The sequence below is a fragment of the Scyliorhinus canicula genome, chromosome 1, assembly GCF_902713615.1.
Source record: "Scyliorhinus canicula chromosome 1, sScyCan1.1, whole genome shotgun sequence".
Classification (NCBI taxonomy): Eukaryota; Metazoa; Chordata; class Chondrichthyes; order Carcharhiniformes; family Scyliorhinidae; genus Scyliorhinus; species Scyliorhinus canicula.
Genome location: NC_052146.1, coordinates 73,295,263 through 73,317,674, shown reverse-complemented (window position 1 = coordinate 73,317,674; position 22,412 = coordinate 73,295,263). Strand labels below are relative to the sequence as shown.

Genomic DNA, 22,412 nt, shown 5'->3' with positions numbered 1-22,412 from the left:
TTGTGTTGTATATAATTTAAAAAATAGTAGGGGTAAATGTTTGTATGGAAAAACTCTTTCAATAAAAATTATTTAAAAAAAAAAGAAGTAGAGATGTTTATGGATGACTGCACAATGTTTAGCACCATTCGCGACTCCTCAGATAATGAAGCAGTCCGTGCCCAAATGCAGCAAGACCTGGACAATATCCAGGCTTGGGCTGACAAGTCGCAAGTTACATTCATGCCACACAAGTGTCAGGCAATGACCATCTCCTATAAGAGAGGATCTAACCATCACCCCTTTACATTCAATGGCATTACCATCGCTGAGTCCCCCACAATCAAGATCCTAGGGGTTAGCATTGATCAGAAACTGAACTGGACTAGCCATAGTAATACTGTGGTTACCAGGGCAGGTCAAAGGCTAGGAATCCTACGGCAAGTAACTCACCTCCTGACCTCCCAAAAGCCTGTCAACCATCTACAAGGCACAAGTCAGGAGTGTAATGGGATACTCTCCACTTGTTTGGATGAGTGCAGCTTCAAGTACTCAAGAAGCTCAACAACATCCAGCTCAAAACAGCCGCTTGAATGCTCCTCCTTCCACAAACATTCAAACACTCCACCACCAATGAACAGTGGCAGCCTGTGTACCATCTACAGGATGCACTGCAGGAACTCACCAAGGTTCCTCAGACAGCACCTTCCAAACCCACGACCACTACCATCTAGAAGGACAAGCGCAGCAGATACCTGGGAACCCCACCACCTGGAGGTTCCCCTCCAAGTCACTCATCACCCTGACTTGGAAATATATCGCTGTTCCTTCACTGTTGCTGGGACAAAATCCTGGAACGCCCTCCCTAACAGCACAGTAGGTGTACCTACATCTGAAGGACTGCAGCGGTTCAAGAAGGAAACTCACCACCACTTTCTGAAGGGGAACAAGGATGGGCAATAAATGCTGGCCTAACCAGAGTCAGCCACATCCCAGAAAAGATTTTTTTTTAACTTGCAATCTCTCTCTACTGGCTGGCAATCTTGTCTTGGAATACTTCACCCATTGTGTATTTCCAAGAGGCTTTAGGTGTGTCTGTCTGTGAATGCCATTGTTTCAAATGCAGTTATTTGCATTTTAAATATCTCTTCCCGAGATGGTTACAAATCTGGGTGGGTGTCTAGATTATAAAAAATGTCTCCCTCTTCACACACTCCTGATGATTATTTGTAGTTTCTCACCTTCTCCTTGGAATGTGGCCTTGCGTTTTAAGCAAATTACAAAAGTTCCGGTAAGTTGGAAGTTGAAAAATAGTATGAGTAAAAAATAAAGCTCTGAGGTTGTAATTGTGGCTGTTCCAGTGATGTCAAGCAACTTACCTATTGGTGGGTCCTTGAGCTTCCCTGCATCCCACCTCATAAGGGCAGGGGCCCCCAGGTCCAATCCCTGGCAAGGGCAAAATGCTACCTTGGCACCATGTCACTGCCAGCCTGGCATTGCCCCGCCAATGCCACCTGAGCACCCTGACAGTGCCAGGGTGATAGCCAGATGGTACTACCAGGGTGCTTTGGTGGAACTTTCAGCCTGGCAGTGTTAAGGTGCCCAAATGTTATCAGCAGTGCCAGCATTCCACTCTACCCAGAAGCTGACCACCCGAGGGCCTCCGATCAGCTGACAGCTGGTGTGGACGGTGCCGGCGGGACTCAGCGTTTCCACGACAGCCGCTCGGCCCATCCCAGCCGGCGACCAGCAACGTGCCAAACACGCCAGCGCCGATTCTCCACTCTGGGGAGGGGCGGCGTGGCCTGGTCACGGGGATTCTCCGGCCTGACCCCGGGCTGAGAGAATCCCGCCCATTCAGTGACGGACTGGCCAGGGTGTCAGCTTGCCCGATGGCAAGTGGGCCCCTGATGAAGTGAGCCCCCTATATCAAATAAAAATGCAATAAAGAAACAAACACAGACAACTGTTTTAGTAATAAAAAGGAATATGAAAAAAGAGAACAGGACACAAATAAGCAGTGTATGAAAAGGAACGAAGCAGGGGAGGTAGTGGAAGTATGTGGAATAGGGGGGCCCGGGTCAGGCATAATTAAGGAAATTCCATGTTTTCAGCAAGAGTGTGTGAATTTAAAGATAAAGTTACAATTCGTGATTTGAGATGGTCGGCAACTTCAAAGGATATCAAGCAGTAGTCTTGGTTCAGCCAGTACATCAGTCCGGGGCCCGGAGAGCCAAGAATCTCTGAAGGGCCCTTAAAAATTATAATTAATTAGATAAATAAATCTCCAACTCCTTTCCTGAGATTTGTATTCTAACTTAATAAAATATAATTGTTTTTAAAAAGAGCAATACCAAATAAAAATGCAATAAAGAAACAAACAAATAATCACTCAGTGTATGAAGGAACAAAGCAGTGTTAAACGGATGTGAAAAGGAGTGGGGGGGGGGGGGGGGGGGGCTGGTTCACCCAGGTCGGACATAGTTGGAAATCTACGTTTTCAGCAAGAGTGTGTAAATTTAAAGATAAAGTTACAGTTCGTGATTTGAGATGGTCGGCAACTTGAAAGGATATCAAGCAGTACATAGGGTCGTGAGGTCACCGAAAAGGAGAAGCGGTACCTTTGACCGTGAATCATGAGGTCAAAGATATTGAAGTGATAAGCCATGATCGGTAAACTCAAAGGGTTGCGACTTGTAACACTACACTGGTATCAAACTGGACATGTTAACTTTGGTCGTGGGACCATTCTTAATGTCTTACTATAGTCGGACCAAACTTCTAAGTTTCAACAGTTGTCTCAGTTGCTTGCTGGTGTGAACACTGGACAGTGGATTGTCTCCTCTTCTGAAGCTGCATAGGCCACAGTAGTATTGACTAATGAACATAGCCTATTGAAGTGTAAGTAAGTTATTTTATATTTTTTTATCAAGTAGGGGTTTATCTGGCGTTCCTTCAAGTTATTCTTGCAATCATCAATATTCATTTTTCCCAATGTGGGCTATTTTTAATTAAGTTTTTATTTCAGGAATATTACCCCTACCAGCATGGAAAAGAAAAAGCATAAATCTAGGTCACTAAAACGCAAAGAACAAAAAGAAGCAAAGGAAGGAATCAGCCAAGCGATGCAGGCCTATTACAGAGTTTATAATACCACAAGCACAATCCACATCAATATCCAGTTCTGCAACAAATAATCAAGAAGCAAGAAACAATGCTCATGGTGATGATGCAATGACATGCAAATTACAAGAACAGAGAAGAGCTACTTTGAATGTAGAGACAAATACAAGTGCATCCATTACTAATCAACCCAGGCCCAATATTTCTTCTGGCTTCCTTGTTCCGGTATCTGTACTGCCTATAGTTGCAACATCTGAACACATAGCTTCAACTAGTGACAGGGAAGCAGATATTCCTTCAAGCATAAATGACTTGGTTTCTGAAGCACATCCTGTAAATGAACCTACACAAGAAAATTAAAGATCAATTACTGGAATTTTCCAATATCCATCACGAGCAAAGCTAAAACAGTTTTTTGCTGAACATCCACTTCAGCCACTTGATGATCTGCCATTTGATGCTCGTTTGTATGAGAGGAAAATTATGAATGACTCAGTCCCAAGAAAATGGCTAACATATAACAAAGAAAATAGATGCTTATATTGTTCATACTGCTTAGCCTTTGAGTTTCCCAACCCTTGTAATCCATCACCCTTTGTACGTGGCTTTAGTGACTACAGGCGTATTAGCCAGAGCTTGACTTTACATGAATCAACAACAACACATGTCAGAAATGCTCAGCAATATATCAGTGTGGTTAATGATGGCACCTTAGATAAATTTTTTTGCAGCATCACTAATTAAAAGGAAAGAAGAAGTATTGAAGCAGAGAAGTATTGTCATGAGGATTATAGATATCATAATGATGTTAGGCAAGCAAGCACTTCCTTTTGGATGTCACAGAAATGAATCAGCCTACACTCTAGATAATGAGGTTCTGAATCATGGCAATTTTTTAGCTACAGTGCAGTTGATGGCAAAATATGACCCCATTATGGCAGCTCACGTTTCTGCAGTGCAAAACAAGTCTAAACAAAGAATCAAACAATTAGAGCAACAAGGAAAGGCTCAAAGTAAAGGTCGTGGTGGACTTGTTACATACCTGAGTAAAACAACTATAAACATGTTAATCAAAATTATGAAGAATATGATACAAGAAAGAATTAGTCATGAAGTTTCTCAAGCAAAATATTATTCTATTCAGGTTGATTCAACACAAGATAATTCATCCATCGATCAGTTTAGCATTATTATTCGGTATGTGCTTAAAGGTATTATCTGTGAGCGACTACTTTCAGTTGTGCCAAGTAATGATGGTACAGGACAGGGACTTTTTGATCTATTGATTGAAACATTACAGCATCTTAAAATTGACCCCCAAAAATGTTTATCTGATAGCACAGATGGTGCTGCAAGCTACCATGGCCAGTATAATGGTTTACAAAGTAAAATTGCTGATGTGGCTGATCAACATGTTTATATATGGTGCTATGCCGATGTCTTGAATTTGGTGATAACTGAAACAACAAAATGTTGTGTGCCTGCAGTTTCTTTTTTCAATTTGCTCCAGAATATAGCAACTTTTGTGAAAGCATCATATAAGAGAATAGAAGTTGTTGGAAAACATCTAGGACAAGAAAAAATGAAACGATTAAAGCTAATTGTTTAGACCAGATGGTCAGGAAAATCCAATGCAGCAACAACTATATTTGGACGTTTTGATGATGCCGCTGCCAGTACTTTCGTAAATCTATTGACATGCTTATCAATGATACAAGATTCAGAAAAGTTTGATGCAAAAACAAAACATGAAGCAAATGTTTTACTTCAAAGTCTTCTAAAGTTTGAAACCACATTGACAGCATTTACTTACTGTATATATTTGAAACTACATCCCCGTTATCAGGTTATCTACAGACAAGTGGTTTAGATATGTTTACTGCATGGAGTTTGGTAGATTCAGCTACAACAAAGTTGAAGGAACAGACAAGAACATTTAATAACGTTCACAGTAAGGCTTTGGAATTTGTAAATAAATGTAATGACAAGATTTCACAGATGAATATGGATGAAAATCAAACATTGGAAATTGATGCGTTGGAAACAGCATTGCCAGTTAAGAGGCAGAGGAAGAAGAAAAGAATGGCAGATGAGCTTATTGATGATGAAATAAAATCCTCACATTCTCTAGCTGATTTTCGAGTAAATGTGTTTAACCTAATAATGGATCGCATTGTCCAGTCACTAGAATCACGCTTTGTACAACACAAACAGTTGTATAAAGATTTGTCCTGCTTGGACCCAGCAAAGTTTAAAACTATTGCAGAGAAGAACCTTGAAGATGAAGCATTGGAAGGTATTATTAAGCTGTTTCCACAAATCAGCAAAGATCAAGTAATATTGGAATTGTTTTCTTTTGCTTCAAACTTTGATGTATTAAAGCTATTGCTTAATGATGGTGAGAATATGGATTCCAGTTGCACCAATTGTAAAATTTGCAGCACTTGCCCATCGTGTGTACTAAAAATTCTAGCATCCAACAGACTTCATGACAAGACATATGATAACCTTTATGAACTTTATAAAGTCATCTGCACACTATCAGTTATTCAAGTCCAATGTGAGAGGACATTTTCAAAGATCGTAAAGAAATTCGCTGTCTGAGGAGAATTTGAAATCATACATGTTGCTATCCATTGAAAAGGAATTGTTAGATGAATTGGATGCAGAAGCAATTATTGGCAGATTTGCACAATCATCTAGCGAACACAAACGATTGCTCTTAATATAGTGGACTGCATGCAATGCTCTATTGTGCTTTTGAACTATCTGTTAATGTGTAAATTGTGCAGTAAACTATTTAAAAATATCAACCAATTACTTAAATTTTTTTTAAAAATTCAATTATAACATTCTGTATTTACATTTGGTATCTACTGCCAGTAATATGTACAGTACATGTACACTGTAATTACTAAGAAATACACATTTTTCCACAAAAATTTTAATTGTACCTTTTTTCCATATATTTTTTTTGAAAATTTAATTTATTCGTTATGAAAATTAAATGATAGCATTGTAGTTGTGGGTGGGCCCCCTTTGTCTCCTGGCAACCAATATTTTTAGACCCAGTCCGCCACTGCGCCCATTTTAACTGATTAAACTTCATGGATTTAGTGGCCAAGGTCCCAAAAGTGCAAGTGAATGACTGGAACCCAATAAAGCTGTGCTCAAGTTTTAAGACCTTTTATGGGAAGTTTTAGGGGTGCCTAAATATTACTTCTGATGGGGGATTGACGAGAGTAATGCAAAATTAATCCCACTGTCCCACTTTCCAATTTGGCTTCCCAGCTGAAGGCGGCAGGAATTTCCCATTAACCTCAACTTCTGATTCAAATAAACGTGATGACCACATCGGTCAGCAACCCATGGGATATGGGTTGTTGAATGTTGGCATTAACGGACTTACTTGTCTAATTCATCAACGTAAGTGTTGGCACCACCAAATCCACAGTTACATCCATAATTATTGAAATCCAGGATGGGAGAACTGGACGGAAGCGCGCATATAATCATCTCCCTGAACTGCCACAGAGAATAAGGTGAAATGCTGGCACTTGCAACAGCTGTGGAAAGACACACAAATATTAATGGAAAGAAATATTGGCAGCTGCTCATGTTTGTTCTGGCAACCCAGCACATTTTCAATCTTCTCTTGAATGAAAATTAATTTCCGCGTTTTCCTGGGAAAATGCGGGATGAGCACAGGTGAATTGTGGAAAGTAAAGTACATTTTCTAATCAGACAGAATAAGAGCTTCATATGGAGGTCATACTGAATGGCATGTTCAGCTGCAGGCGAGAACATACTGCCTTGCTCACATTCAGACAGAGGTTTGGGCTGACCAGGGCAGCTTGTTTGAATGTCTGACTTTGCTCCAAGCCATTTAAAGCAAGGGTATATTTCCTCGCATCACAATTAACAGCTAACCATTTCGTTTTCACCAGCAGAAACTTGGAAACTTGTTTGCAATATCATCAGAGAGCACAAAATACACTTTATGACATTCCTCTGTCTGTTATTTTAACAGAGATATTAATCATTTCACATGAAAGGGTGAACATTACATGTAACAAATGGAAGAATGTATGACAAATATCTCAGCAAGCAGTTATTTCTAGGTTCAAATATTTAAGTAAAAAATAATTGATAGACCGTTAACAACAATACAGCATGAGCTCAAAGCGAAATGGGAGGAAGAGCTAGGGGAAGAGATTGAGGATGGGATGTGGTCGGACGCCCTGGAGAGGGTGAATTCTTCCTCCTCTTGCGCACGGCTCAGCCTAATTCAGCTGAAGGTGCTGCACAGGGCTCACATGACGGGGGCAAGGATGAGCCGGTTTTGCGGAGGGAAAGACAGGTGTGGGAGGTGTTCGGGTGGCCCGGCGAACCACACCCATATGTTTTGGGCATGTCCGGCTCTGGAGGGGTTTTGGAAGGGGGTGGCGATGATTTTGTCGGAAGTGGTTGGGTCTAGGGTCAGGCCGGGCTGGGGGCTCGTGATCTTTGGGGTAGCTTCGGAGCCGGGAGTGCAGGAGGCGAGAGAGGCCGGCATTCTGGCCTTTGCGTCTCTAGTAGCCCGGCGCAGGATTCTGTTACAGTGGAGGGATACGCGGCCCACGAGTTCGGAGACCTGGGTCAACGACATGGCTGGGTTCATCAAGTTGGAGAGGATGAAATTTGCCCTGAGGGGGTCGGTACAGGGGTTCTTTCGGCGGTGGCAGCCCTTTCTCGATTTCCTGGCGAAGGGGTAGAGAGTGGTCGGTCTCAGCAGCAACTTGGTGGGGGGGGGGGGGGGGTGGTTTGGGGATGGTTGGGGGGTTTGTTCTTGCGGCGGTGGGTTTGTTATGTTATTTTCTTTCTTGTATTGCTATTTGTTATTATTTATTTTGGGGGGAGAGTTCTTTTCTTGTTTTGGTGTGGAAACACGCCTTGTTTGTTTTAAATTGCCGGGAGAAAATTTGTTATTGTTATTAAAAAACTTGAATAAAAATTATTTTTAAAAAAACAACAATACAGCAAATGAACCACCAATTAAGACTGCCAATAACAACATTCTTTTAGATCCCTGTCCCCTGATCAACAATAAATGCGAGGAGTTTATGGACTTTTTGTCATGAAGTTCAAGGTCCTACCATTCAATAGTCCACCAGGCCAAACTCTCTCTACTTTCTCTCCTACCTCCCCTCATGCCCTCTCTGAGCTCAATTCGTCTATCAGATCCACCTTCATCTCTCATTACCTGATTCCTACTAAATTGCTGACCACCCAAATTCCCCTGCTGATTCCATGTTAGTCGATATTGTTAATGGTTTACTCTCTTCAGGAGTTGTCCTTCTCGCCTTTAAATCTGCTGTCATCACCCCACCCTTATTAAAAAACAGCCCTTGCAAACTACCGTCCCATCACCAATCTCGCTTTCCTCTCCAACATGCTGTCACTTGCCAAACTGACTCTATTCTCTTCAGGAACGTCATGCTTGAATCCCTCCAGTCAAAGTTCTTCCCCTGCCACCAGCACCAAAACAGCATTAATCCAAATCACAAATGGCATCCTGTATGACTGAAGGAAAGGTAAACCATCCCTCTTCGTCCTTTTTTCAAAATTATTTTTATTAAGGCATTTATATATATACACAGCCATTAAAAAAATCAAGCAAACAGGAAAACAAACAACCAAAAGAAATAAAGATCGAACACCCCACCGTCCTGCCTCCTGCTCTCCACTTCCCCCACCTCCTTTTTAACACCCCAAACCCCCCCATTCTCCACTGCTGACATCTTAACTATTTTCAAAGAAGTCGATGAATGGCAAACCCCTCCACAGACCCTCTCAAGGCGAACTTTATCTTCTCCAGCCTGAGGAACTCTGCCAGGTCACTCAACCAAACCCCCCGGTTTAGGCTGCCCGAGTCCCGCCATTACAATAAGATCCGTCTCCGGGTAAAAGGGAGACAAAAGTCAAAACATTGGCCTCTCTCGCCCACTGGGCCCCCGAGTCTTCTGACACTCCAAAGATTGCTATTTCTGGACTCAGGACCACCTTCACTCTCAAGACCTCCGACATAACGTCAGCAATCCCCCACCAGAATCCCTCCAGCTTCAGACAGGCAGTCAGCGCGATTGGGGGCCGCTCTACAGGGCGCCCCCCGCGATTCTCGGCCCGGGATGGGCCGAGTGGCCACACTGAAAAAGCAGAGTCCCGCCGGCGCCGTCCACACCTGCTCTTTCCCGGCGAGACCTCGGCGTGGATGCATCTGGAGGCGGCCTGGTGGGGGGGGGCCTCCGCTGTGGCCTGGCCCACGATCGGGGCCTACCGATCGGCGGGCCAGCCTCTTGGGCTGGGGGCCTCTTTTGTACCGCGTCGGCCCCTGTAGCCCTAAGCCATGTTGCGGAGAAGGGAGCCACCGCGCATGCGCGGCAATTGCGCCGGTCCCACTGCGCATGCGTGCGTTGCCGCTGGTGCCATTGCACATGCACGGAACCAATGACGCCCGTTTGACACTGGGATCAGCAGCTGGAGCAGCATGGGTTGCTCCTGTGCCGTGCTGGCCCCCTTTTGGGGTCAGAATTGCTTCTCCTGAGGCCATGTTGACGCCATTGAGAAACGCGACGGTTTTTACGACGGTGTCAACACTTAGCCTCAGGATCAGAGAATCCCGCCCATGATTCCTGAAGATCGGTGCCCAAACTGAGGCTCCCTCCAGCCTCAGGTGCTGCCACCACTGTCTCCACACCCTCAGGGCTGCAACTACTACCGGGCTTGTGGAGTACCTGGCTGGGGAGAACGGCAGAGGCGTCGTCAACAGTGTCCCTAAACACGAGTCCTTACAAAAGGCTGCCTCCATCCAACCCCACACCGACCCCTCCCCCAATAACCACTCCCTGACCATGGCTATATTCACTGCCCGATAATAATTCATCAAGTTTGGAAAAACTAACCTGCCCCCTCCCGCCCCCCTCCAGCAGCACCTTCATGCCTATGGGGCTTTACTCGTCACCCCAAAATCAGTGAATTAACCCTCTTGAAAAAAGCCATTGGCATAAAGATCAGGAGATTCTGGAACACAAATAAGAACCTCGGGAGAACCGTCATCTTCACCAATTGCACCCGTCCCACCAACGACAGCGGGAGCACATCCCACCTCCTCAAATCCCCCTTCATTTGCCCCACCAGCCAGGCCAAATTCAATTTGTGTAACCGCCCCCGCACCACCTGAATGCCCCAAATTCCTGAAGCTATTTCCCATTACTCTCAATGACAACTGCCCCAACCTCCTCTCCTACCCCCTTGCTTGGATTGGGAAAGCCTCACTCTTCCCCATATTCAATTTATACTCCGACAACTGGTCAAATTCTTCCAATGTGCCCATAATCCCTCCAATACCTTCCAGTGGGTTTGAGGGTTTGATATATAGAGCATAGATCATCCGCATACAGCGAGACTCTATGCTCCACTCCCCACCCCTTCCCCCCCGCACTTTCCCCTGCCAATCCCTTGACGCTCTAAGCACCATCGCCAGTGGCTCTATCGCCAAGGCAAAGAGCAACGAGGAGAGTGGGCATCCCTGCCTCGTCCCACGATGCAACCTAAAATACACCACGCTCACCCGGTTCGTTCGCATACTCGCTGCCGGTGCCAGGTACAATAACCGGACCCAATCCACAAACCCCTGCCCAAACTCAAACCGCCCCGAAACGTCCCACAAACAGTCCCACTCCACCCGGTCGAAGGCCTTCTCTGCATCCATGGAGACCACCACCTCCACACTTCGTCCTTCCGAGGGCATCATTATAACGTTCAACAAATGCCTAATATTAGCCGACAGATGCCGCCCCTTTACAAACTCCGTCTGGTTTTCCCCTACCACCCCCGGCACACAGTCCTCAATCAGTGAGGCCAAGATCTTGGCCAGCAACTTAGCGTCCACCTTTAGCAATGAAATTGGTTGGTAGGACCCACACTGTTCCAGGTCCTTATCCCTCTTTAAAATTAAGGAGATTGAGGCCTGTGGTGCCATGGCGTGTGGGGGGGGGGGGGGGGGGGGGGGTGGAAGAGTATCTCCTTTGCCCTCTCCTCATTGAATGCCGTTACCAGCAGGGGTCGCAGGTCCCCCAAAAACATTTTATAAAATTCCACCGAGAACCCAACCGGGCCCAGGGCCTTCCCCGCCTTCATCACCCCCCATACCCTCCAAATTCTCCACCAGCCCAACGGTGGCTCCCAGTCCCTACACCAGGCCCTGCGCCACCTTGGGGAATTCCAACCCCTCTAAAAAACGCATCATTTCCTCCACTCCAGCTGGGGGTTTTGAATCATATAGCCTCTTATAAAAGTCCTCAACTCCCCATTCGCCCCCACCGGACCTAAAACCGTGCTTCCCCTCCTATCCTTCACCTTTCCAATCCCCCTCGCAGCCTCCTGCTTCCTCAATTGATGTGCCAACATCCTCCTCGCCTTTTCAGCATATTCATAGACCGCCCCTTTAGCCCTCCTCAACTGCTCTCCCGCTTTACCCGTGGATAGCAGCTCAAACTCCATCTGAAGTTTCTGCCACTCCCTCAACAACCCCTCCTCCAGGGCCTCTGAATACCTTCTATCCACCTGCAGAATCTTATCCACTAACCTTGGCCTCTCCACCTGCTCCATCCTGTCGCTATGCGCCCGTATTGAAATAAACTCCCCGCCCCGCACCACTGCTTTCAGCGCCTCCCATAGCGCGGCGGCCAAAGCCTCCCCCGTGTCATTCAGCTCCACATACCCCCGAATAGGAGCCCTTACCCGCTCACAAAGCACCTCATCTGCCAATAGTTCCACATCTAATCTCCATTGCGGGCACTGCACATATCCCCCCCCCCCCCCCCCCCCCAACGATACACCTGAAAGTCCACCCAATGCAGCGTGTGGTCTGAAAACATAATCGGCGAGTATTCTGAACAGACCACTCCCACCAACAAAGTCCTGTTCATCACAAATAGTCAATCCAGGAGTACACCCTATATACATGGGAGAAAAATGAAAATTCCATCTCCCTCGACCTACCAAATCTCCACGGGTCCACACCTCCCATATATTCCATAAACTCTTTCAATTCCCTCCCCACCGCTGATACCCTCCCTGACCTCGGATTCGACCAATCCAATTTTGGCTCAATCATTACCGTGTTAAAATCCCCCCCCCCCCATTCTCATCTGGTGCGAGTCCAGGGCCGGGATCTAACCCAGCAGCCGCCTCATAAACTCAACATCGTCCCAGTGTGGGGCATAAAATTTCACCAAAACTACCAGCATCCCCTCCAGTTTCCCACTCACCATTACAAACCTTCCCCTGGAGTCTGCCACCTCAAACGCTACCTGCTTATTTATCAGGACCGCCACACCCTGCTTCTGCAAATCTAATCCTGAATGAAAGACCTGACCGACCCACCATTTCCTTAGCTTGGTCTGATCCCCGATCTTCAGGTGCGTTTCCTGCAAGAAAGCCACATCCGCCTTTAAGCTCCTCAAATGCACAAGCACGCGGGACCTGTTCACCGACCCATTCAACCCTCTCACATTCCATGTGAACAGCCTGTTTGGGGGACCCCTTGGTGCAAACAGCAATAACAACAAACGAAGAAAGAAAAAAAAAGAGGAACAAAGGAAAATAACCCCCAGAGGAAAACTGAACCGTCTGCACTCACTCAACCGACCCTCCCCATTCCCATCAAAATAGCCCTGTGTGAAGCCACAAACAAAGACCCCAAACCCCGCCCCCAGGGAGACAAGCAAGTTACAGCCATAACATCCCAATAAGCAAAAACAACCCCAACCCCCACCACAACTCCCACTGCCTCCTACCAGAGACCTCTAAATAAAGAGGACCCCACAGGACCCCCTAAATAAAGAGACCTCCGACAGAGACCCTTAAATAAAGAAACCCCCAGAATAGAGATCCCTGTCGGGAAGCTAGAGAGCAGCCCAGACAGAGTCTGAAAAAAAAATCATTGCTTTAAAACTCATCTGTGCAATACACCTGCTGGCTCAGGCAGAGGAAGCAGCACCTGTCAATTCCTGGAAAGAGAAAACCAGTCAGCTGGTTTAAACCCCATCAGATCTTTCATCTGCAAGCCATTAATTCATTTCTCTTTGATATTGATTTTGCTAGGCTGTGATTGACAGCTTCCACACACACTAGGTTGAGTAACTTTGAAATGGTCAGCTGTGAAACTAACTGCAATGTTTATAAAACCTTTGATTGACAGCTCCTGGATCACTTCAAACTGAGTTAAGTGCTGTTAGTTTCACAGCTGACCACTTCAAAGTTGCTTGTGAAGGGAGATGAATGGAACAATGCTGACAGCTGGATGTGTGTGTCAAAGCTGTCAATCATAACATAGTTAAATCAATATCAAAGGGAAATGGATGAATGCTGGAACCCAAGATGAGCTACTGACCATGTATTTGCGGCATCACTAAGACAATCTATAGCCACCTCTATAGTCCTGATTTACTGCCACCCCTGTGGTCTCTAAATCACGCTTCCCCCAGTAAAGCAAAGTTGAGATTTTAAAACTTTCATCCTTGTTTTCAAATCTCCGCCTGGCCTCACCATCCCTATCTCTGTAATCTCCTCTAACCCCACAACCCTCCAAGATGTCTGGGCTCAACTAACTCTCGCCACTTGAACATCTTCAATTGAACATCGCTGCCTTTTGAATCCCTTCCCTACACCTCATTACCTTGTCACCTGACAACCTCTCCACCTCGCTTTGCTCCTTTCAGACACTCCTGAAAACCTGCGTCTTTGACCAAGTTTTTATTCATCTGAGCTAAGAGGTGTCTTGATGTCAATTTTTGTTTTATAATGCCCCTGTGAAACATGTTTATCATGTTAAAGGTGCTATTGTGTAGCTATTGTGGTTTAACAGCACCTCTCATTTACAAAAAGTCTTTAACATAGAAAAATGTCTCAAATTTATTTTATTTTATTTTTTTAAGTTTAGCGTACCCAATTCATTTTTCCAATTAAGGGGCAATTTAGCGTGGCCAATCTACCGACCCTGCGCAGCTTTTTGGGGCTGTGGGGGCGAAACCCATGCAAACGTGGGGAGAATGTGCAAACTCCACACAGTGGCCCAGAGCCGGGACCGAACCTGGGTCCTCGGTGGCATGAGGCAGCAGAGCTAACCCACTGCGCCACCGAGCTGCCCTTATCTCAAATAAAGGGGAAGTTCGCCAAGAGCTCTACCAAAACAGATGGGTTCTAAAGATGGTCTTAAATTAAGAGAAATTAAATTAAATTATATCTTAAATTAAATTAAATTTAGATATATGGTGAGGGAATTCCATAGCGTGGGGCTAGGGTATCCGAAGGCACAGCTATCAATAATGGATGAAAGGAAGTGAGGATGTAACAAAGAGCAGAGTCAGAAAAATAGAGAATTTGGGCTGGACGAGGTTACAGAGAAAGGAAGAGAAAGGTAAACAGAAGGATCTAAATTGTGAATTGGACATATTGGGGCCCGGAATCCAGCAAGGATAAGGTTGATGAGTGAGCAGGGTTTGCTCTAGGATAGGAGACTAGCAGCAGAGTTGTGGATAAATTGAAGTTTCTGAGGGAGGAAGATAGGAGGTTGGCCAGGAAACCATAAATTCCAGAGGCATGAATGAGATTTTCAGCAGCAGGTGAGTTGAGGGCAGGGATTGGAATGGAAATGGTACAGAAATGGAAGTAGGGAGCTCGTTTGATGCCAAGCTTATGGACAGGTCGTTCTGTAATAATAATAATATTAGTGATCTTTATAAGCTTACATTAACACTGCAATGAAGTTACTGTGAAAAGCCGCTAGTTGCCACATTCTGGTGCCTGTTCGGGTACACAGAGGGAGATTTCAGAATGTCCAATTCACCTAACACCACGTCTTATGGCACTTGTGGGAGGAAACCAGAGCACCCGAAGGAAACCCACGCAGACACAGGGAGAACATGCAGACTCCGCATAGACAGTGACCCAAGCCAGGAATTGAACCTGGGACTCTGCCGCTGAGAATGCAACAATGCTAACCACTGTGCTACCGTGCTGCCCTAACCATATACAGTAACTGATGGGAAGGAGTAGGTGGCAAACATGGATGGATTGACTGCCTGGTCCACTAACTGAAAGAGACAGGATTTTCATGGATAAAGGGATTACCAATAAATCAGCATCAAATGGATCCATTCACAGGGGCACTTAGGAAATCTCCCTGTTTCCCTTGTATCAAGGATGTTGAATACATTGTGGGGCTGGACCATAGCATTGGGCTTCCCAATGTTTAATTGAAGGAAATTGTAACTAACTCAAGACTGGATGCCGGACAAGAGGGTAACAAGCTCTATCCAAAGGCCACATACAGTCTCTAGCCGGGCAATTCAATACCCTGAGGATAGTTCTTTTAAAATAGTTCCTGATCTCCAGAGGTAATGAAGTGAAGGATTCAACCATCTTCAATACAGTATTACGCAATGATTTGAGGAAAATGGTTCTGAAAATTGCCTACTTTCATGTCCCTCGTAGCTGCATGAATCATCTCACCAACAACAGTATAAAATACTTTTTATGGTTTTGTTTCAGTCTGCACCATTTTGAAGGCGAAACATCTGTTCTCATAGAGTCATAGAAGTTTACAGCATGAAAACAGGCCCTTCGGCCCAACTTGTCCATGCCGCCCAGTTTTAACCACTAAGCTAGTTCCAATTGCCCGCATTTGGCCCATATCCCTCTTTACCCAGCTTTCCCATATAATTGTCTCGATGCTTTTTAAAAGGCAAAATTATACCCACCTCTCCTACTGCCCCAACTACTGCCCTCCTGCAGCTCGATGGAATAACAGCTGGAAGGTAATCTTACAAACATCAGAGGATCCACCATGCCCCATTGAGTCTTTGATTGGTTTATTCGTTATCTATTATGTAATCCCACCCAGTTCCCAACGAGAGTAGAATTTTACAGCAAAACTCAAACGCCACATGGGTATCAAAGAAGAGCTGCTTGTCAAGCAGGAGAGATACATGAAGTGTGCACCATTTGTACACTTTCTATATCCAGGAAAATACTGGCTCCTTGAAGCGTGCGCTGGCCCTAATCGCTTCTGTTTGAGGAAACTGCAATCAGCCTCCCAGGAGCTGATATGAACACATACAGGGGTGGTATTGTTCAAGATATAAACACATTTCCATCTGTTACGCTGTATATAGTACAGTTGCATGCAGACCTGCACATTGCTCAGTTAATGTACATAATGTGAACATAGATTCATAAATAAGTAACATGTCCGATTTTAATTGGATATACCCCACCCCCACTCCCCGCACAAAAGCTCTGCTTTCAACATTGTAAACCTATGTCTTAAAGCTGATAACATCTCCAGTAACATATGGAGATGATAAGCACAACAGCACTACTTCCAATGTTTTGAAATAGTATACTTTCCCCACCATGCCTTACTGAACTCTCAGTCATGGATCATAGATCTTACAGTGCAGAAAGAGGCCAATCGGCCCATCGAATCTGCAGCAGCCCTTGGAAAGAGCACCCTACTTAAGCCCACACCTCCACCCTTTCCCCGTAACCCAGTCTAACCTTTTTGGACACTAAAGGCAATTTAGCCTGGCTAATCCACCTAACCTGCACATCTTTGGAGTGTGGGAGGAAAGCGGAGCACCCAGAGGAAACCCACGCAGATATGGGGAGAACGTGCAGTCTACGCACAGACGGTGACCCAAGCCGGGAATCAAACCTGGGACCCTGGAGCTGTGAAACAACAGTGCTAACCACTGTGCCGCCTCGGCCACTCGGCCCATCGAGTCTGCTCCGCCATTCAATCATGGCTGATACTTTCTCATCCCCATTCTCCTGCCTTCTCCCCACAACCCCTGATCCCCTGATCCTGAAAGATTGCAACACATTCCCCCTTTTTTCCCCATGCAGTGCTTTGGGTATCCTTTCTACATACCTGCAAGCAGCACAGTGAGGACCAAGGATCGCATTTTCGATTCTCTTTCCAACGTTAAAGGACGTCTTTCTCAGATCCATCAGATTTATACCTGTGTTTTGTCCTTGAGAGTGTGTACTTTGAAAAGACAGCATTTGTAAATTACAGATGGGACTTTCTCAAATTAACAGTGGAAAATTTAAACTGAAATATCAAAAAATATTATCAGGACTGATAAAATAAAGTACAGGATTTCGCAATGCGTGCTAAAACTGGCGAAAGGTGGGTATTGATACTGGCAAGGGTGAAAACACCTTAGATCATAAGACCTTAAGACATAGGAGCAGAAATAGGTCATTCGGCCCATTGAGCCTGCTTCACCAGTCAATCATGGCTGATATGTTTCTCATCCCCATTGTCCTGCCTTCTTCCCATAACCCCTGACCCTCTTATTAATCAAGAACCTATCTATCTCTGTCTTAAAGACACTCTGTGATTTGTCTTTGTCCCAGTTAGAGACCAGTGAGGTGAAGCTTGGCTAGATGCTGGATGTAGTTGGAACAAAAGTACTCAATATGGAGTTTAGAATTTTGTGCCGGTGCCAGTATCCAGGGAATCCAGAGAATCCCTACAGTGCAGAAGGAGACCATTCAGCCCATCGTTTCTGCACTGAACTCCCTGAAAGAGCACTCTTTCTCGGCCCACTCCCCCCTCATCCCCATAATCCTGGAACCCCACCTAACCTGCACATCTTTGGACACTAAGGGGAAATTTTGCATGGCCAATACACCTAATCCACACATCTTTGGACTGTGGGAGGAAACGCAAGCATCTGGAGGAAACCCACACAGGCATGGGGAGAACGTGCAAACCCCACACGGACAGTCACCCAAGATCAGAATCAACCTCGGGTCCCTGGTGCTGTGAGGCAGCAGTGCTAACCATTGTGCCACTGTGTCTGTGGAAAAGCAAGTGCAAGAGTTAAGGTTAAATAAAGTAATGTAGTGAGCCACTTGTCGGTAAATTGGGTAATAATATTGTCAGATGGTAGTGCATGGGTTTCTCATCAGTCTGTAAGGCACGGAATGCAAGAACCTTCCCAATTGTGTCACCAACCCTCCCAGCTGAAAGTTCAAGAACAACATCAATTGGATTGGGTAGGTAGGCTCCAATACCAAGCGGCAGATTCAGATTTGAGGGAGCTCCTGTCCCGTCTGCAGGGTCCTGATGCTGCGGGTTCATGTCAGGTGAGTGTGATGGCTGGTGAAATATACCAATATGTGTCCTGCTTTTGTCAGTAAAAAGCACAGTTATTAAGAGCACTGCGGAGAAAGGCAGCAGAATCAGGCACAGGAGGTGTCATATCATATGACAATAATTCAGTCATCAGGATACTTACTGACAACTGAAGCAAAGGTAAAATTTATAATCTGGAGATTCGTTGAACCATAGGGACTATCTCAATACTCCCTGAGGTAACAGTGTCAAGTGGCTGTTCTCTACTGCCACCTGCTGGATGGAGGTCATATCTATTAAAATTGACATGATTGCTTATGCACAACCTCAGTGGATAACTCCTGACACCCAGGAGCCAACCCCGTAGCCGGGGGGGCATTTCAAACATGTCATGAATCGTCGAGTGTGCCAGGATGAATGCGTGGGGACACCGCCCAGGTTTCGGGCTTAGAGGTGAATGAAGCGCAGCTGATGGTCACATGTCAGCTGCTCATTCATTGAGTGGAACCCCTTTTGGTTTATATAGCGCGGCCTGTCATCTGCAGGTGCTCGTATGGGGAGCACCCCCCGGGCCCGTGGCGTTGGCGGCGGTGAACCCCGTTGCTTGGGCATCCTGGTGTGCTCGGTCCACATTGAAATGGATGTATTGTGCCGACTGGGTATATAGGGCCTCCATGATGACATGGATGCACCTGTGCACCGAGGTCTGTGAGATGCTGGACATCCCTCCGATATCTCCCACCCTCAACCTTCTAGTTATCCCCCTTGTAACAGCTACATCCACCCAAGGAAATAGTCTCTGAACGTCCACTCCATATATCCCACTCATCATCTTATAAACCTCTAGTAAGTCGCCTTTCATCCTCCTCCGCTCCAAAGAGAAAAGCCCTAGCTCCCTCAATCTTTCCTCATAAGACCTATCCTGAAAACCAGGCAGCATCCTGGTAAATCTCCTTTGCACCCTTTCCAATGCTTCCACATCCTTCCTATAGTGAGGTGACCAGAACTGCACACAATACTCCAAATGTGGTCTCACCAGGGTCATGTATAGTTGCAGCATAACCCCACAGCTCTTAAACTCAAGCCCCCTATTAATAAACACTGGCGCACTATAGGCCTTCTTCACGGCTCGATCCACTTGAGTGGCAACCTTCAGAAATCTGTGGACATGAACCCCAAGATCTCTCTACTCCACATTCCTCAGAACCCTGCTGTTGACCCTGTAATCCGCATTCAAGTTTTTTCTACCAAAATGAATCACCTCGCACCTATCAGGGTTAAACCCCATCTGCCATTTTTCGGCCCAGCTCTGCATCCTATCAATGTCTCTTTGCAGCCTACAACAGCCCTCCACCTCATCCACTACTCCACCAATCTTGGTGTCATCAGCAAATTTACTGACCCACCCTTCAGCCCCTCCTCCAAGTCATTGATAAAAATCACAAATAGCAGAGGACCCAGCACTGATCCCTGTGGTACACCGCTGGTAACTGGTCTCCAGTCTGAAAATTTTCCATCCACCACCACCCTCTGTCTTCTATGTGATAGCCAGTTACTTATCCAATTGGCCAAATTTCCCTCTATCCCACACCTCCTTACTCTCTTCATAAGCCGACCATGGGGAACCTTATCAAATGCCTTACTAAAATCCATGTATACGACATCAACTGCTCTACCTTCATCTACACACTCAGTTACCTCCTCAAAGAATTCAATCAAATTTGTGAGGCAAGACTTACCCTTCACGAATCCGTGTTGACTATCCCGGATTAAGCTGCATCTTTCCAAATGGTCATAAATCCTATCCTTCAGGACCTTTTCCATTAACTTACCGACCACCGAAGTAAGACTAACTGGCCTATAATTACCAGGGTCATTCCTATTCCCTTTCTTGAACAGAGGGACAACATTCGCCACTCTCCAGTCCTCTGGCACTATCCCCATGGACAGTGAGGACCCAAAGATCAAAGTCAAAGACTCTGCAATTCATCCCTTGCCTCCCAAATAATCCTTGGATATATCCCATCTGGCCCAGGGGACTTGTCAAACCTAAGGTTTTTCAAAATTGCTAATACATCCTTCCTCAGAACATCTACCTCCTCCAGCCTACCCGCCTGTATCACACTCTCGTCTTCAAAAACATGGCCCCTCTCCTTGGTGAACACTGAAGAAAAGTATTCATTCAACGCCTCTGCTATTTCTTCTGACTCCATGCACAAGTTCCCACTACTGTCCTTGACCTCACCCTGGTCATTCTTTTATTTCTCACATAAGAGTAAAAAGTCTTGGGGTTTTCATTGATCTGACCCACCAAGGACTTCTCATGCCCCCTCCTAGCTCTCTTTGCCCTTTTTTTTTAGCTCATTCCTTGCTACCTTGTAACCCTCAAGCGACCCAACTGAACCTTGTTTTCTCACCCTTACATACTCTTCCTTTTTCCTCTTGACAAGACATTCAACCTCTTTTATGAACCATGGTTCCCTCACACGGCCATTTCCTTCCTGCCTGACAGGGACATACCTATCAAGGACACGCAGTATTTGTTCCTTGAAAAAGCTCCACTTTTCATTTGTGCCTTTCCCTGACAGTTTCTGTTCCCATCTTATGCTCCCTAATTCTTGCCTAATCAAATCAAAATTACCCCTCCCCCAATTATAAACCTTGCCCTGCCATATGGCCCTATCCCTCTCCATTGCAATAGTGAAAGACACCGAATTGTGGTCACTATCTCCAAAGTGCTCTCCCACAGACAAATCTAACACTTGGCCCCGTTCATTACCCAGTACCAAATCCAACGCGCCCCCCCCTCTTGTTGGAAGTGACAGACAGTGACCCAAGCCGGGAATCGAACCTGGGACTCTGGCGCTGTGAAGAAACTGTGCTAACCACTGTGCTACCTTGCTGCCCTAATGCATGCATTAGTATGAGTTGGGACTAAGATGGCATCGAGGCCATAAAAGGCCATGGCAATGAGTGGGGGCCTGGCTTAGCATAGATTGTATGCAGGACATATGGGAAATGTGGAGTGACATATGGTGGCATAGGGATATGAGAGGCCTTTACGATAAGTCGCAGGGTACAAGGTGACATTGGGGTATGAGAGACCATAGGGGTGGGTAGAGTGGTACAGGGTGACATTAGTGGTATGAGGAACCATGGGAGGCTGCTAGGGGAATGAGGTGGCATTGATTAGCATGGATATGGCATGGGTGGAGGTGGTGGTGGTTGTTATATTACACAGATGTAATATATTACTCATTTGTCTTGCCGAGTTGTATTTAACTTGATGATATACAGTCAAAGTCTTTGTATGAGGGCGCTGGAGGAGATGTTTGCATTGGCGGAGGGAAATTAATTTCGATATTTACAGATGCAGGACTTTCTGCAGCGACAGGTGCCAACCTTCCCATTCCTGCCGCTAAGGGGGATTCAGGATAGGGTGATTTCTAGAGTATGGATAGGACAGGGGAGCGTCTCGGACATATATAAAGAGCTTATGGGTTCGGAGGAGACACAGACCGAGGAGCTGAAGCAAAAATGGGAGGAGGAGCTGGGAGGTGAGATAGAGGAGGGCCTCTGGGCGGACGCGTTGGGTAGGGTCAACGCGACCACAACAATGCTTCACAGCTCCAGGGTCCCAGGTTCGATTCCCGGCTGGGTCACTGTCTGTGCGGAGTCTGCACGTCCTCCCCATGTGTGCGTGGGTTTCCTCCGGGTGCTCCGGTTTCCTCCCACAGTCCAAAGATGTGCAGGTTAGGTGGATTGGCCATGCTAAATTGCCCATAGTGTCCTAAAAAAGTAAGGTTAAGGGGGGGGTTGTTGGGTTACGGGTATAGGGTGGATGCATGGGTTTGAGTAGGGTGATCATTGCTCGGCACAACATCGAGGGCCGAAAGGCCTGTTCTGTGCTGTACTGTTCTATGTTCTATGTGCCCGGCTCAGCCTGATCCAATTTAAAGTCGTTCACCGGGCTCACATGACAGTGGCCCAGATGAGCAGATTCTTTGGGTGGAGGATAGGTGTGCAAAGTGTGCAGGGATGCCAGCGAACCATGTCCATATGTTCTGGGCATGTCCAAAACTGAGGGGATTTTGGCAGGGGTTTGCCAACGCCATATCCA

At 45.9% G+C, this 22,412-nt stretch overlaps 1 protein-coding gene across 1 annotated transcript in view; it reads right to left on the bottom strand.

Annotated features, from left to right (window-relative positions):
* Positions 1-17,119, bottom strand: part of LOC119977433 (phospholipase A2, minor isoenzyme-like) — a 34,384-nt gene extending 17,265 nt beyond the window's left edge. The window contains exons 1-2 of the mRNA XM_038818338.1: positions 17,078-17,119; positions 6,512-6,668 (exon numbers count right to left, since the gene is read on the bottom strand). Of these exons, the coding sequence (XP_038674266.1) occupies positions 6,512-6,668; positions 17,078-17,111 (191 nt within the window). The 5' untranslated portion in view covers positions 17,112-17,119. The remainder of the gene's footprint in view (positions 1-6,511; positions 6,669-17,077) is intronic.
* Positions 17,120-22,412: the final 5,293 nt, after the last annotated feature.